Raw genomic sequence first — 13877 nt, forward strand, 5'->3', positions numbered from 1 at the left:
TCCATAATATAAATAAGTATAGTTGTTACCTGCTGTGTATACTTCTGTATTTCATCCAGAACAAATTCTACTTCTTTTGAGGTTGTTAATGAAGCAAGATTACCACTGAGATTATAGCAATAAAGTTTTGCATTATCATAGCTTTCTCTACTGGAATTGAGTCTAAGACAAGCATCCCCAATATGATTCCATCCTTCTCCACAGAGATGAGCTAGGGAAAAAAAAAAATCTTAGTTTTAGATTACTAAAAATCGTGTAGATTTTTCAATTATTTCAGAACTCTAAATACTTGTGCATTTGTTTTAATAATTTTCAAAAATAAAAAGTTTAAATATATCAATATTCTATAGTAAACATATTTCCTCTATAGTTGGGTAGATAATGAGCACAGAAGATCTTAATTTTTTTTCTTTAATTCTGTGGCTCTATAAGATGTGTTAAAGTGTTTTCACTGTTTGCTCATTTTTCTGTGTAAATCTACTATACTGGCATATGGTAACTCAACAAGTAAAATCGCTACGATATCTATGTTCCAAGAGCCAATTTACACAGTACAGAATCTCTTTAATAGAATTACCAGCACATAACAAAAGCAATTTCAAAGTTATTCCTACAAGTGTAGCTAATTGTCCTCCAAATCTAATTTCCACAGCCCAATTATATTGATAAAAGCAGGGCCTTTTGATGTCCTCATTGTAACTGTGGAGAAAGGAGTCTCCTTCCACGTATGTTTAGGAATGAAGCTATAATCTGTGCTTCCTAGTGTTCATTTTTAGTTATTCACTTCTTCCTAAGTTTAAAAGTTTAATATTCAATAATAAGACTATGCACAGCATCCAAACGTAACCTAAAATAGCAACTCTATCTAAAACATAGATTGATAAATACATTATACAGTTATGTCTCCTGTATATTTTTAAACTTTAGAAAATGTCAGCATTTATAAATCTGGATAAAAGGCAGAGTACTTGTTGTTTCTCGTGGTGCTCAAGATTTATTCACTGAAAAGATTTTGATCAAGCCAACAGAGTAATAAATCCAAGAAACCTGGACCATTTTAAAAGAATTGGAGGCAAATATGCAAACTTTTGATGCAAAAACATTACTATTATTACTCAAACAGTTCACCTGTTGTTGGTTTATTTTATTTTATTCTACTTTTAATTCTAGAAGCGCGCCGCCCCACGGTGTTGTTCCTCCCTCCACAAAGCCCCCTGGCCAGGCTGAAGTCTACCTGGTAAAGCCTGGCATTCTTGTTGTCGTTGATCCCACTGGCAATTCAAGTTCAGCGAACAGCTCTTACAGCTAGTAAGCTTGTTACAAATCTGCTCGCTCCGCACATGACATTTGGTATAGTTTTTCACGGACTAGGAAATTAAAAGATAAAGCATGTTAATCTTTCACCTTTGCACAGCTGTGACTCTTCGCATATATAAATCATCTGGTGAATCTTAAAATACAGATTTCTAATCCCAAATGCAGTTCTACTGAATCAGAATCTCTCTTATTTATTTAAACTATAGTTCTTGTATTGTAATGCACACTTATTGGGGGAAAAAATGCACAAATTACAAAATATAAAACAGAGGCCAGCTAGTGAAATTTTTTCTATTGAATCTGAGAACAGGATTTCAGTTCAACAACTACAGCCAATCCACAAAGTAATTTCTCTTAATGATTATACGAAAGTATTCTAGTCATAATAATTACGCTAAATCTCTGAAAATGAAGTTGAAGTGATAAGCAGTATAAATTAAAGAGATGCTTAACCAAAATCCAATACAATTTAAAAGGATAAATTTTTCTCAGTAACTCAAACTAATTTTTCTTCCAAAAGCACCAAATAATAATTTTGCTTAATTTATGTTTCTCCTATACATATTTACCACATTTCCTTAATCAAGGCAGCAAACAATCAGTGAAAGCTACATTTCAATCAACCTACCCCACAAAGTTATCATGTTCAACCTATTCTGCACTAAGACACGAAAGGTTACAGAGAAAAGAGAAAAATAAACAACAGCAATACAGGAACTTTGGTGGTGTCCTTACCACCCCTTTCTTTAAATTTCACCTACCAAATATTTATTTATAATAATTTATTTATAAATTACTATACATATCTACATAAAACATACTGCAGTCACCTTCATTCCAAAGTAATACATTTAAAACAAGTTACATACAAATTGAAATAACAGGAAAAAAAGTACTGATGCTAACGTTCACTTTTATTCATCACTAAAAAATCACAGATAGATTTTTCTAAATCCCAAATTACTATGTAACTATTATTCAACTACCACATTTCTGCTAGAAACATATAAACCTGATTACACTTCTGTGTACTGCACAAATGCATATGTCACTATTTAAAAGCTTTAAAGATCAATATATAAAAAATTCAAGATTTTATTTCATTCATAGCTTTCTTTTTCACATGGCATAAAATCTAACCGTATTCTCTTTGACCATTAGAGTAAGGTTCCAAACATTTACTTAAATCATCTGATAAATGAAATAACACATAAAAATGACTAGAGAATTGCTAAAAAAAACAAAACCTTAAAATATGAGAAAGAGTAGCAGCTTAATGCTGGTCTCTAGAATAACAATGATGGCATAAGAGTCAACATCCAAATAACCCTACTGCTTTCAGGGAGAACAGTGTAGTCACTTAATGGTACTGAACCAGTATAACAGATGAAATGATGTTTGGGGCACACAGAAGGACAATTCAATCAATGACGGAAGAAAACTGACTGTTATTCTGAAACATGGCTAGCATTTTTTTTACCTAATTAACCAGATTCACATTAGTAAACAGACTAGGAAGAGTGACCATTATTCAACCTATCTCTCTAATATACTTAGTTATAAATTTCAGATAAAAATCTGTGAGAAATAAACAGGTAATTTGGGCTTTAGGTGTACAAAATATGACTAGATAAACAGGTTATCAATAGACATCAATTTCACTAAAAATCTCTATATCCATTAGCATTTGGTTTCACTTAATCACCAGACATCTAACAAATTTGGCTAACAGACACATCACACCAAAGCCTAAATCATAAGTGAGCACCATCTGCTTACTGATACAATGTCATCCAGTGCTTTCCTTGTTAACACATGATCAAAAATAAAATTTAAAGGAACAGGTCTCATTATGAAATTAATATTTGATAGCAATTATTATAATTGTCTAAACACAAATTAACACAGATTGATCCAACAAAATTTTAAATAAAATGTGTTTACAATTTCTTAAAATACTGAAATAATATTGGTTTATAACGTAGTGTAAATTTCAGGTACACAGCCATATACATGTATATTATACACACACACACACACACATACACACACATATAAGTATATATATTATAATAAAGATCACCACCAAAAGATTAGTTTCCATTCACTACCATATAACTGACATTCTTTAGCTATTTTACCTATCCCCTCTCCCTTTGTAACCATCATTTTGTTGTCAGCATCTAAGTGTTTATTTTCATTTTGTTTTGTTTCTTATCATCCACATACATGTGAAATCTCACAACTTTTGTCTTTCTCCTATTGACTTATTTCACTTGGCACAATCCCCTCAATATCCATCCACATTGTCCCAAATGGCAGGAGTTCGTCATTTTTTATGCACTTATCCTTCATTGACTTGTCCATCAATGGGCACTCAGGTTGCTTCATAGCTTAGCTATCATCATACTCAATAGTGAAAACTAAATGCTTTTTCTGCCAAGATCAGGAACAAGACAAGGATGCCCACTCTCACCACTACTATTCAACATGGCACTGGAAGTACTAGCTAGAGTGATTAGGCAAGAAAAAGAAATAAAAGGTATCCAAATTGGAAAGGAACAAGTAAAAGCATCACTATTTGAGGGTGACATGATATTATACATAAAAAATCTTAAGAGACTCCACAAGAATACTACTACTTATAAAAAGCAACTACAGTAAAGCTGCAGGCTACAAAATCAACATATAAAGTTTATGTTTTTTATACCAAACTATTGGAAAGAGAATTAAGAAAACAATACCATGTATAATGGGACCAAAATGAATAAAATATCCAGGAATAAAATTAACCAAGGGGGTAGAAACCTATACATTGAAAACTATAAGATACTTTGGAAAGTAGCTGAAGATAAAAGAATAGAAAAGGAAATAAATGGAAGGGAAAAATGGAAGAAGAAAGTAAGATAAAGAAATGAAAAAACCTAGGCCTCCCTGGTGACACATGGGGTTAAGTCTCATCACTATGAAGCTATGGGCAGCTACTGCAGCACGAGTTCTATCCACGGCCAGGGAGAAAACCCACATGTCACAGCCGACCTCTCCTGTCTCACCTGCAGTGTATTTCAGTCAATCCACCAGATCTGCTCCCCACTCTGTCTCTGGTGAATTATCCCACCGCCCTCTCCCCCCGCAGCTCTAGCTTATATCCCAGCTCTTGTATGAATAAATAAAATAAATCTTGAAAAAAGAAAAACAAATGAAAAAACCTGCTTGCTCATGGATCAGAAGAATTAGTAACCCATGTTCATGGACTGGAAGAATTAGCACTGTTAAAACAGCCATTTTATCTAATGCAAATTCAGTGTAATCCCAATCAAAATTCCAACAGCATACTTCACAGAAATAGTATAAAAAAAAAATCCTAAAATTTCTATGTCACTGCAAAAGACATCAAATAGTCAAAGCATTCTTGAATAAAAAGAGCAAAAAATGGAGGCATCACACTCCAACTTCAAATAATACTATAAAATTACAGTAATCTAAACTGAATTAGAATTAATTTAGAATTAATTAGAATTAGAATTAATTTTTGCTGCTTTGAATCAACTGTCATCTACTATAAATATAATTTAAAATTTTTTTAAGTCTATCCAAAGTAGGTTTCTCAACCTCATTACTATGACACTTTGAGCCAGATAATTTGTGTGTATGTGTGTGGAGAGGAGCGATGTTCATTGATTACAGAACATCTATAACAGCATCCCTGATCTCTACAGACAACCAAAAAAAATCTATACACATCACCAAACGTCCCTGGGGCATAAAATTGACTACAATTGAGAACCACTGATCTAAAGACAGAAATAAAAGGAAAACCACCTCTGTCAATACCTCAGGTTAAATTTGCACACAAACCTCATAAGCAAACACTAGACCTCAGTCTATTGATGCATGTCTGATAAGAATTCAATGAAAATGATAACACTTAACTACAAAATCCTACTTCTGTTAGTAAAGAAGACAATATTCATAGTTATAGTCCTTTTTTAAAATCATTTTTGAAAGAAATTTTCCCAGCTCATCCATGAAAGGAAGTAAAAGCTACTGGATCCTAAATGGAATCCGACCAGACAAATCTTAGTAACAAACTGCAGATTGAATTTATAACATATCAAGAAATGAGTGGTCCCCCACATATTTTCTAAATGTCCTGCTGTGTAAAGTGCTATTAAATGGTAAGCTAATGACTGTAAAGCAACAACATTAACTATGTGCTGTTTACCCATAAATACTAACCATACTGCAGTTACTATTTGCTGAAATGCATTTCTTGTCATCACACCACTGGCACCCATTGGTATTGGCAGTGCAGCTGGCACAATCCGCATACCTGTAACACCTGTCATCAGATGCAGCTGAGATAAAAATGGGAGACAGAAGGTATCAGCATAAGGAAGAAAATGTCACACTTCCCAAGTCACACTTTTGAACATCTGTTTAAGAATCACTGAGACATTTTTAAACCAAAAATACAAACATCCTTACCAAAATAAGTTCTTCACTATTGAGTTGACTCCATAGCTTGTGTTTACAAGATCTTAGCTACTTCCCACCTTCATCTGAATTATTGATTCAACCAGACTCCTATGGCCATTTAAAACTTACACACTAGGGTCAGAGAGTTAGATGTTTTACTGAACAAAACATTATAACAAAAACTCAGTTTATCATTCTTTGTAAAAATACAAAAGAGATATCTGAGTTTTTAAAGTATCAAAACTTAAGCATACATTTTAATGTATACATCAAAATGTATTTGTGATATATTTTAATGCATTAAAAATATATAAAACTTCTATTTAAACAAACTAGAAAAATTTTTATCCAAATCATTCATTCATGAATATTTACTAGTATTTTTTCATACATTTGATTTATTTATTTAATATTGTATAAGAAACATGAAAGTAGAACATGTCATAAAAATTCTAAAATAATTTTTAACTTTATGGTCTGGTTTGCAATAATTCAGAAAGACAAAACCACCAAATGCAGAATAAATTAGTTCATTTTATTTCCTTGAAGCATATAGTATTTCTTAGAAAGTATGCCTTTGAAGGATTTTTATATTTATATAGCAAAATAATTCATATATATAGACATATTACATATAAAATATTGATACACATTACAGACAAAATTCTAAAAAGAATACCAAAAATAGGTAATAAAAATATTAAATTATTAATTGCTGCTCAATTCAAACATTAGAATCCCTAATGAGATTATGAATTTTTTACTTCTGAAAGCTAAGATAATACTTATAAGCAGAATGCATCTCTATTTCTAGCCAAATAAAGATGCTTTGAGAAAAGCCTAAAATTAAAAAATTCACCTGTTTTAGGAGGACACTTTGCTCTAAGAATGTTATTAGTATTCCCAGATTCCCAAGATTCACAGTGATTTTTATTCCAAATGCATTTTATTCCTGGACCGGCATTCTTACAAAGTTCCTCATCTCTGAAAGCTTTGCAATTTGGAGGCTTGTATACAAGGATATCATTAAGGAGTACACTAGAAAATCCACCAAATATATACATGGACCTATTAAAAACAAGAATCATAAACAGTATTAACAAGATTCTCTGACCAGTATATTAATTTAAAATATGTACATAAGCATACATTCTACATAACAAAAAAAGAGAAGGAACAAAAATGACAACATTTCCTAATCAGGTAAATAAGTATCATCTTATCAATGTAGGAAATATTTTTAGAAATATATCAGCTATATACATGGATAACAAGATATACTTCATAACTGCTATCTAAAGTTGTAATTCTTGTATACAGGCAGTATTTAGAAATTAGATGCAGAGTTCTTACAGTGTTTTACTACCTTCTTATAAAATAAAAATGCTGAGTAAAATAATGAGAAAAATTTTTTAAATTTCAATTTTGAAAGACAAGTCTATTACTGACCTAATTACTGGATCAATACTATCAATGCCAAAGAAATTCTACATACCCTCAAAAATAGCTTACATTTTATTTCTAAAACTATTATTAGTATTATAAAAGGAAAAGATCAGAAAATGCTTAAATAGCATCTCTATTTTTAAATACTAAAGTAAAAGTGAACCAAACACAATTTCTCCAGAGAAAATCCTAAATGTTTTGTTTCCACTCTGAATTTCATTTATTATTATATTGAAAGATAAACCATATCTGTTTTACACAGTTCCACTGCAGTTAACTTTAACTGCTTTCAGTATCATATTGGAGAAGTTTTATATAGTTGAAATGGGGTGGTAATAAAATAAAATTATCAAAATGTAATTACGAATCACAAGTTCTAAGGTTTTGAATGTACCAGCATATTGTTTATTGCCAATAAGCCCAAATTACCAAATTTTTGCTATAGAAATAAAAAATCATAGTAACATAAAAGAGGAAGAGTATTTAATGATCATCCAACTTCCCAATGGATATAAGGACTTTAAAGTTGAACGTTAAAAATTTTTGACTTGTCAAAAATCAGGCATTTAGCTGATGACACAACTAAAATGAAAAACTGATTCTTTTCACTTCCCTTGCTCTCCTAGACAGAAAAATGGAGCTAGCATTTTTATCATTTGTTTTCAATTTTTTTAACAAAATCATTCATCATCTGATCTCTGCAAAAACTAAAGAAAGTCAGATAGCGGTTTTTAAAAAGCATCTAAAGTTTGATCTTAGCGCCTTTCCTTTGACCACTCACCTACCCCTTAAATATATTCTTAAAAAATTAATGAAGGACATGGTTAGCAATCAAGTGTACCACAAGGCAGATAGGGCTGCAGAAATCCAACACCATTAAGGGGAAATGATAATTTTACAAAAGAAAAGCAAAACATGTGGATAGTATTTCTTTTACCCATTAATAACAACTGCAGAGTGCCCAAATCTGTTGACATCTCTGTGAAGATTTGGCTTTGGTAATATTTTCCATTCATCACAAGCTAGAAAAAGGAAAACAAAAAAATATAGTACATATTATAAAAAAATCATTGGCCAAATTAAAGATAAACAATACTTAGAATGCCTTTCATTCATTTTCCATGACCTACAATTTAGTATCACTATTTGACTAGTTTTATTCCCTAAGTCAAAATAACTTCTACTTTTTTATTTTCTTTTATTATTATATTATTTTATTTTATATGCATAAATACAAAATTAAATAGAATCTACAATACCAGTGAAAGAATGCCTGAAAACTGAATCATCAAAATAAAATACTTAAATCACTCTATTGACTTTGTATTTCAAAAGAACAAGTTTGTTTTACATAATTACTTCCGTTGTAAAAAGCAAAAAAAGAAATCTAAATAATAGGTGTATATATAAAGAGAATGGAAAGAAAAATGTTTAAAGAAAATAGCATATCTTTTCAATAGAACCTCAAAATTGACACATATACTAATACAGACTTTGAGATGCCAAGTAATTCAGTTTTCAGTAAATGGGAAGATTCTTTTAACAGTTCTAGATTTTATCTTCCCACATCTGAAAGCAAGCTGTGATATTTAATAAATGCACATAGATGTAACAAATTCCCCAAAAATAAAATTATTTTCTCATTAGGAAGCTCAGAAGTCCTTTGGAATATAAAATACAGTTGGCTGCAAGAATTGTAAAGAATTACTTGTTCAACTTAAATAGCTATGTCTATAGCACATGTGATACAACAATAAATTGGCTAAATTAAATACCATTACTAGTGAAAATCAAAGGAATTACAAAAGCTAAAATCATAGTTTAGAAAATTAAACTGGAAGGTTCAGAGTAATAAAATACATCTTCAGTTTTATTTTAAAAAGTGTATTCCAAGTGTATTTTAAAAAGTGTATTGTACACAAATTCCCCCACTAAAAGATATCCCTGTTGGGCCTCCCTGATGGTGCAGGGGTTGAGCGCTGGGTTGCGAAGCTGCCCGCAGCCTCTGCAGCGCCGGTTCGATCCCCGGCTGCTCCCCGGCCACCAGAGGAGGGTCCCACATGGCGCGCAGACCTCTCCTGCCGCCCGCTGCTCCCCTCAGCAGTGTACTTCGGTCCTTCTGCCTGCTCTGCTCCCCGCTCTGGCTCTGGTGAATTCTCTCGCCCTCCCACGCTTCTGACTGTACCCAGTGCTTGTATAAATAAATAAAAATAAATCTTAAAATAAGTAAATAAATAAATAAAAAATAAAAGATAGCCCTGTTTGTGTAATCTGTCTATCTTTAGCTCACAAAGAACATTTATCTATTAAACACTATCAAAGACTAAGTTGTAGAAGGTGTAGAAGACTAACTTTCTTAACCCAATGCTTTCCCATATCCACAGAAGTCCTTTTCACATAACACCACTTAATGCACCCAAGAGTCAAAACTGTGAAGATGACATTTGGGGAAATTCTATTACAGAGTTCAACGCATGAGAGAAATACTCTGCCAATTTTATGTGTTAGAGCTCAGTTAAGCAAAATGCAGCACATGTGTGTAGTAACATAAAATTTACAAAGTGCTTTCAACTCCATGACATACAATATTCTTTATAAGACTTCAGTAAAGTTGACTGAGATGTAGAAGTTAAACAATTTTCTTAAGGCCCACTTATTTTCCTATAAATCATGAATATTTGATAAAAGGGTATATGATATGGCTCTGAAAGATTACTCCTACTTGGAGAAAAGAGTTGCCCTGCAAGGACACAGACTTGGAAAAAGTAAGAGCTGAAATGCTGGAGACAGCTACTGAGTCAGGGCTGACAAGGGTTCAATGGCTCCACCCAAACCCAACATGCTCACTCACTCATTCACACTCACACACATTCACACATAAACTCACACACACACTCACATGGCCATTCATTTATAAATTGTGTGTTGATGGTCAAATTCCAACAACAGAATTAGAAACTTGAATATACTTCAAAGAAATGAACCGGAAGAAGAAAAGCAAGCTTTCAGGAAGTAGGGCCTCCGAAATCAATTTATTATAAATATCTCCATAGAGGAGACATCAGAAAAGTCACCCACAGTCTGAGCCTACCTAGGACTAAAGAGTAAATAATGTGGCCCAGCATCCAAAACAAACCAGACATACACGGGGAAAGAAAGCAGATCTCAAGATGAGAACTACAGAAACTTCTGAGGAATAACTAAGAAATGATTCAGGGAAAAGCCAAAAGAATAAAGACCATCATTTTTTTAAAACTTGGGAGTTTTGGGCCTCCCCGGTGGCACAGCGGTTGAGTGGTGGGCTGTGAAGCTGCCCGCAGGGTCCGCAGTGCACGTTCGATCCCCGGCAGCCGGCAAGGGTCCCACATAGCGCACAGACCTCTCCTGCCGTGCCCGCTGCTCCCCTCAGCAGTGTATTTCATCGGTCTGCCTGTTCTGTTCCCCGCTCTAGCTCTGGTGAATTCTCTCACCCTCCCGCGCTTCTGACTGTTACCCAGTGCTTGTATAAATAAATAAATAAACAAATCTTTAAAAAAAAAAAATGGGAGTTTTGAAGATCCCTCCTAACTCTGTAAACCACTCATTTCTAGGAGGCAAAAAAAGAAATGTTTTCAGCATTATGAAAACCTCTGTACCACTCCCCAGGTTTGTCAAACCCACCCAGTCATCCTCCCCTTTTGATTGCCTCAGTTTTGTAGTCAGATGTCCAGGATCAATTATTGATTTGGTTTTGTCTGATCCTTTTGTTCCTCCATATCCCACATCTAAGCGAGACCACCTGGCATTTGTCTTTCTCCTTCTGATTTGTTTGGCTTAGCAGCATCTTCTCCAATTGTATCCATATTGTCAGAAATGGCAAGAGTTCATCTTTTTTCTATAGCTGAGACCTAGTTCTATTCCATTGTATGTATGTGCATGTGTGCACACACACACAAACACACACACGAGTGCACACCGCCACCACATCCTCTGTCCTTGGGTACTTAAGATGTTCCCATAAGTTAGAGAATGTAATAACATTGCAGTGAACACAGGAATACATGTATATCACTTAGCATTATCTGTTCCAGTTCCATCCATGTTGTCACAAATGGCGAAAGTTCACTGTTAACTCAATTTTGAGTTTTTTATTTTGCCCAACTTGTTGGCATTTTCACCAAATTTAGTAGCTTTAGGCAAATGCGTAAATAATAACTAGTTGCCCTTACAAATTTAGGTGTAAGGAACAACAAAACTAATTGAAAATTTTGTACTTAGTAAGACATGTTGACGTTGGAATTCTAATCACCTTTGGAGACCTCCAAACATCTATCAATCAAATCATCTAACTCACATAAATGATAAAAGCCAAAACTCAAAAATATATGGCGAACATTTTGTTCATTTTATTGATAGTCTTCCTACTAAGGTAATGTTTGCTTGCACACTTAAAAACTGAACATCTCAGTATAGCAGCCATATTAAATACCAGGTAGTTATCACCTAGATGTTCTTGAACTAGTTTTCACACTACCATGCCTTAAAAATAAAAGAATATAAAAGATTTACTTGAGTGTTTTAATCTAAAGTAAAAAAGACTGAAAATTCTTTGACTATTCTTAACAGGCAAAAATATATGAAATTTAGGATAATAAATTTAGGTAAGACCCAGGAAAAGGGATGATCAGTATTCAGAGTAATTCAACTTAGGTGTAGTAAATATGCAATCACATTAAGAATATTAAGTTAAATAAGACTGAATTCCTGCCTTCAAGAATAACAATTAATATGACAAGTATAAAGAGGGATATATAGTATAGTGTTACAGAAGTCCCCAAGCTGAAAAGCACAAAGTTGCTTCTCACAGCTAAGAAATATTTTTTTAAATACTAAACTACATTATATGAAATTTAAGAATTCATAAAATCTTTTACAGTCTTTTAAATGGTTGAAGTTCCCTAACACATGTGGCTATTACCTTTCCCCTAATAAAAATGGTCAGTCAACTGCTTATCGAAACTATGTAATATTTAATTTTCAAAATAACTCTAAGAAGTGAATATTTTTGTCACCCTGTTATAGATACAGTAGCAGTCTTTAAAGGTGCTTCCTTAAAGTTATTAAATAACAAAGTCTGTATTCAAAAGCAGATTTTCTTAGCTACCACATTAAATTCATGAAAATTAAAATAATAATGTAGACTTTTCCCAAAAAACTGTACAGGTTTTTCTGCACAAAAGAAACATTATAGTAATAAAATTTTAATTATACATGAGAGCAATTAATTCAGAGAAATCATACAATTCTACTTCTAGAAGTTCTTTGTATTTTATAGATGGAGTGATAGGAGGTAAAGGCTTTTTTACTATCTGCAAAATATCATCTTCAATTATACTAAAAGCTTAAAAAAATTACATACAATATTTGTGGTGGACATTGATACTTTTCAACAAATATCACAGCTCTCTTTCTTTAGGCCCAGGGTAAAAGTTGGATGTTATAACCCAAGCAATTTCATCCTGTTAAGCAACAACAAAGAACAAATCTGCCTTCCCAACCAACACCAGACATACATCATAAGGGGAAAATAAACTTTTAGAAGTGCTAGTCCTCTATAGAAAATGCTGCAATACCTATTCATTAGATGGTTCTGCAGTATTGTCCTAAAATTCACTTCGACTTTGGGGCATTTTTCAATTTGGGAATCTCACAACAGATGTTGAAACTTCAGCCAGACCACTGACACTTAAAAGATGTAAAAACCAAAACTACCAGATTCTTTTCCCCACTGACGCTAGACAATTATCTTTTATGACAATATTTACTTTCCATAGCCAAATAGTTTCAAAGTACCTATGTCTAACACGAGATCAACTCAGGAAGCACGTTTTCCATCATTCCCATCCTATCTCTGTCCTTGTCATCTATTATAAGGCTATGTTTACTAGAAAGATCATTTGAATCTTATGTAAGGCGTTAAAGAGGCTTTCTGAAAGCAATTAATAGAAACAACAAAAACAAAACAATGAAGTTTTCAGATTCTAAAGTCTGACTTCAAGTTAGATTTACAAACTTAAACATTAAAAAACCCACCAGGCTGTGTATTATAGTCCACTTGGCCTCATATACCAGTTCTGTTTCTATTGTCTGTGGCACCTGAATCACTTTTTAAAGATACAGAGACCCAATGTCAAATCTAAGAGAATCCTATTAACAGGTCTGGATTTTGCCCCTACAACCTTCAAAGGAGATGAAAAGGTATAGCTGTGTATCAAAATCACCATCACATGCCCTACATCTATCAAGAAATGACAAGAACTGTGAAGCAAGGTCATATGCTCAAAGACTAATGATTTTCACTATATAAAGTTCACTGTTGCAATAAGGACATAACAGTACATTTTAGAATAAAGAATTAGTACTGACAAAAATATTCCTATATATTTAAACATCATGTAACGCAAAGAAATCAGCTAAGTTTTATGTACATTTTGGTTAAATATGCCATGAAAGTGTTAGTGTACCACATTTAAGAGAAAAATTAGCAATGTGACCATTTTTTTCCAAAACATCTTTTTTCTAGTTGGTTCCTTATGCCAACAGCTGTATTTCATTTGCACAAAAACATACTCCATAAACAAAAGAATTATTTTGGA

General features: G+C 32.9%; 1 protein-coding gene across 1 annotated transcript in view; it reads right to left on the bottom strand.

Moving 5' to 3' along the window:
* Positions 1-13877, bottom strand: part of ATRNL1 (attractin like 1) — a 474279-nt gene that overhangs the window by 402303 nt on the left and 58099 nt on the right. Inside the window, 5 exon segments of the mRNA XM_054690388.1 lie at positions 30-211; positions 1235-1367; positions 5557-5675; positions 6656-6864; positions 8180-8264. Of these exon segments, the coding sequence (XP_054546363.1) occupies positions 30-211; positions 1235-1367; positions 5557-5675; positions 6656-6864; positions 8180-8264 (728 nt within the window).

Source organism: Talpa occidentalis, unplaced genomic scaffold (genome assembly GCF_014898055.3).
Source record: "Talpa occidentalis isolate TD23 unplaced genomic scaffold, MPIMG_talOcc4v2.1 talOcc4.8, whole genome shotgun sequence".
Taxonomy (NCBI): domain Eukaryota; kingdom Metazoa; phylum Chordata; class Mammalia; order Eulipotyphla; family Talpidae; genus Talpa; species Talpa occidentalis.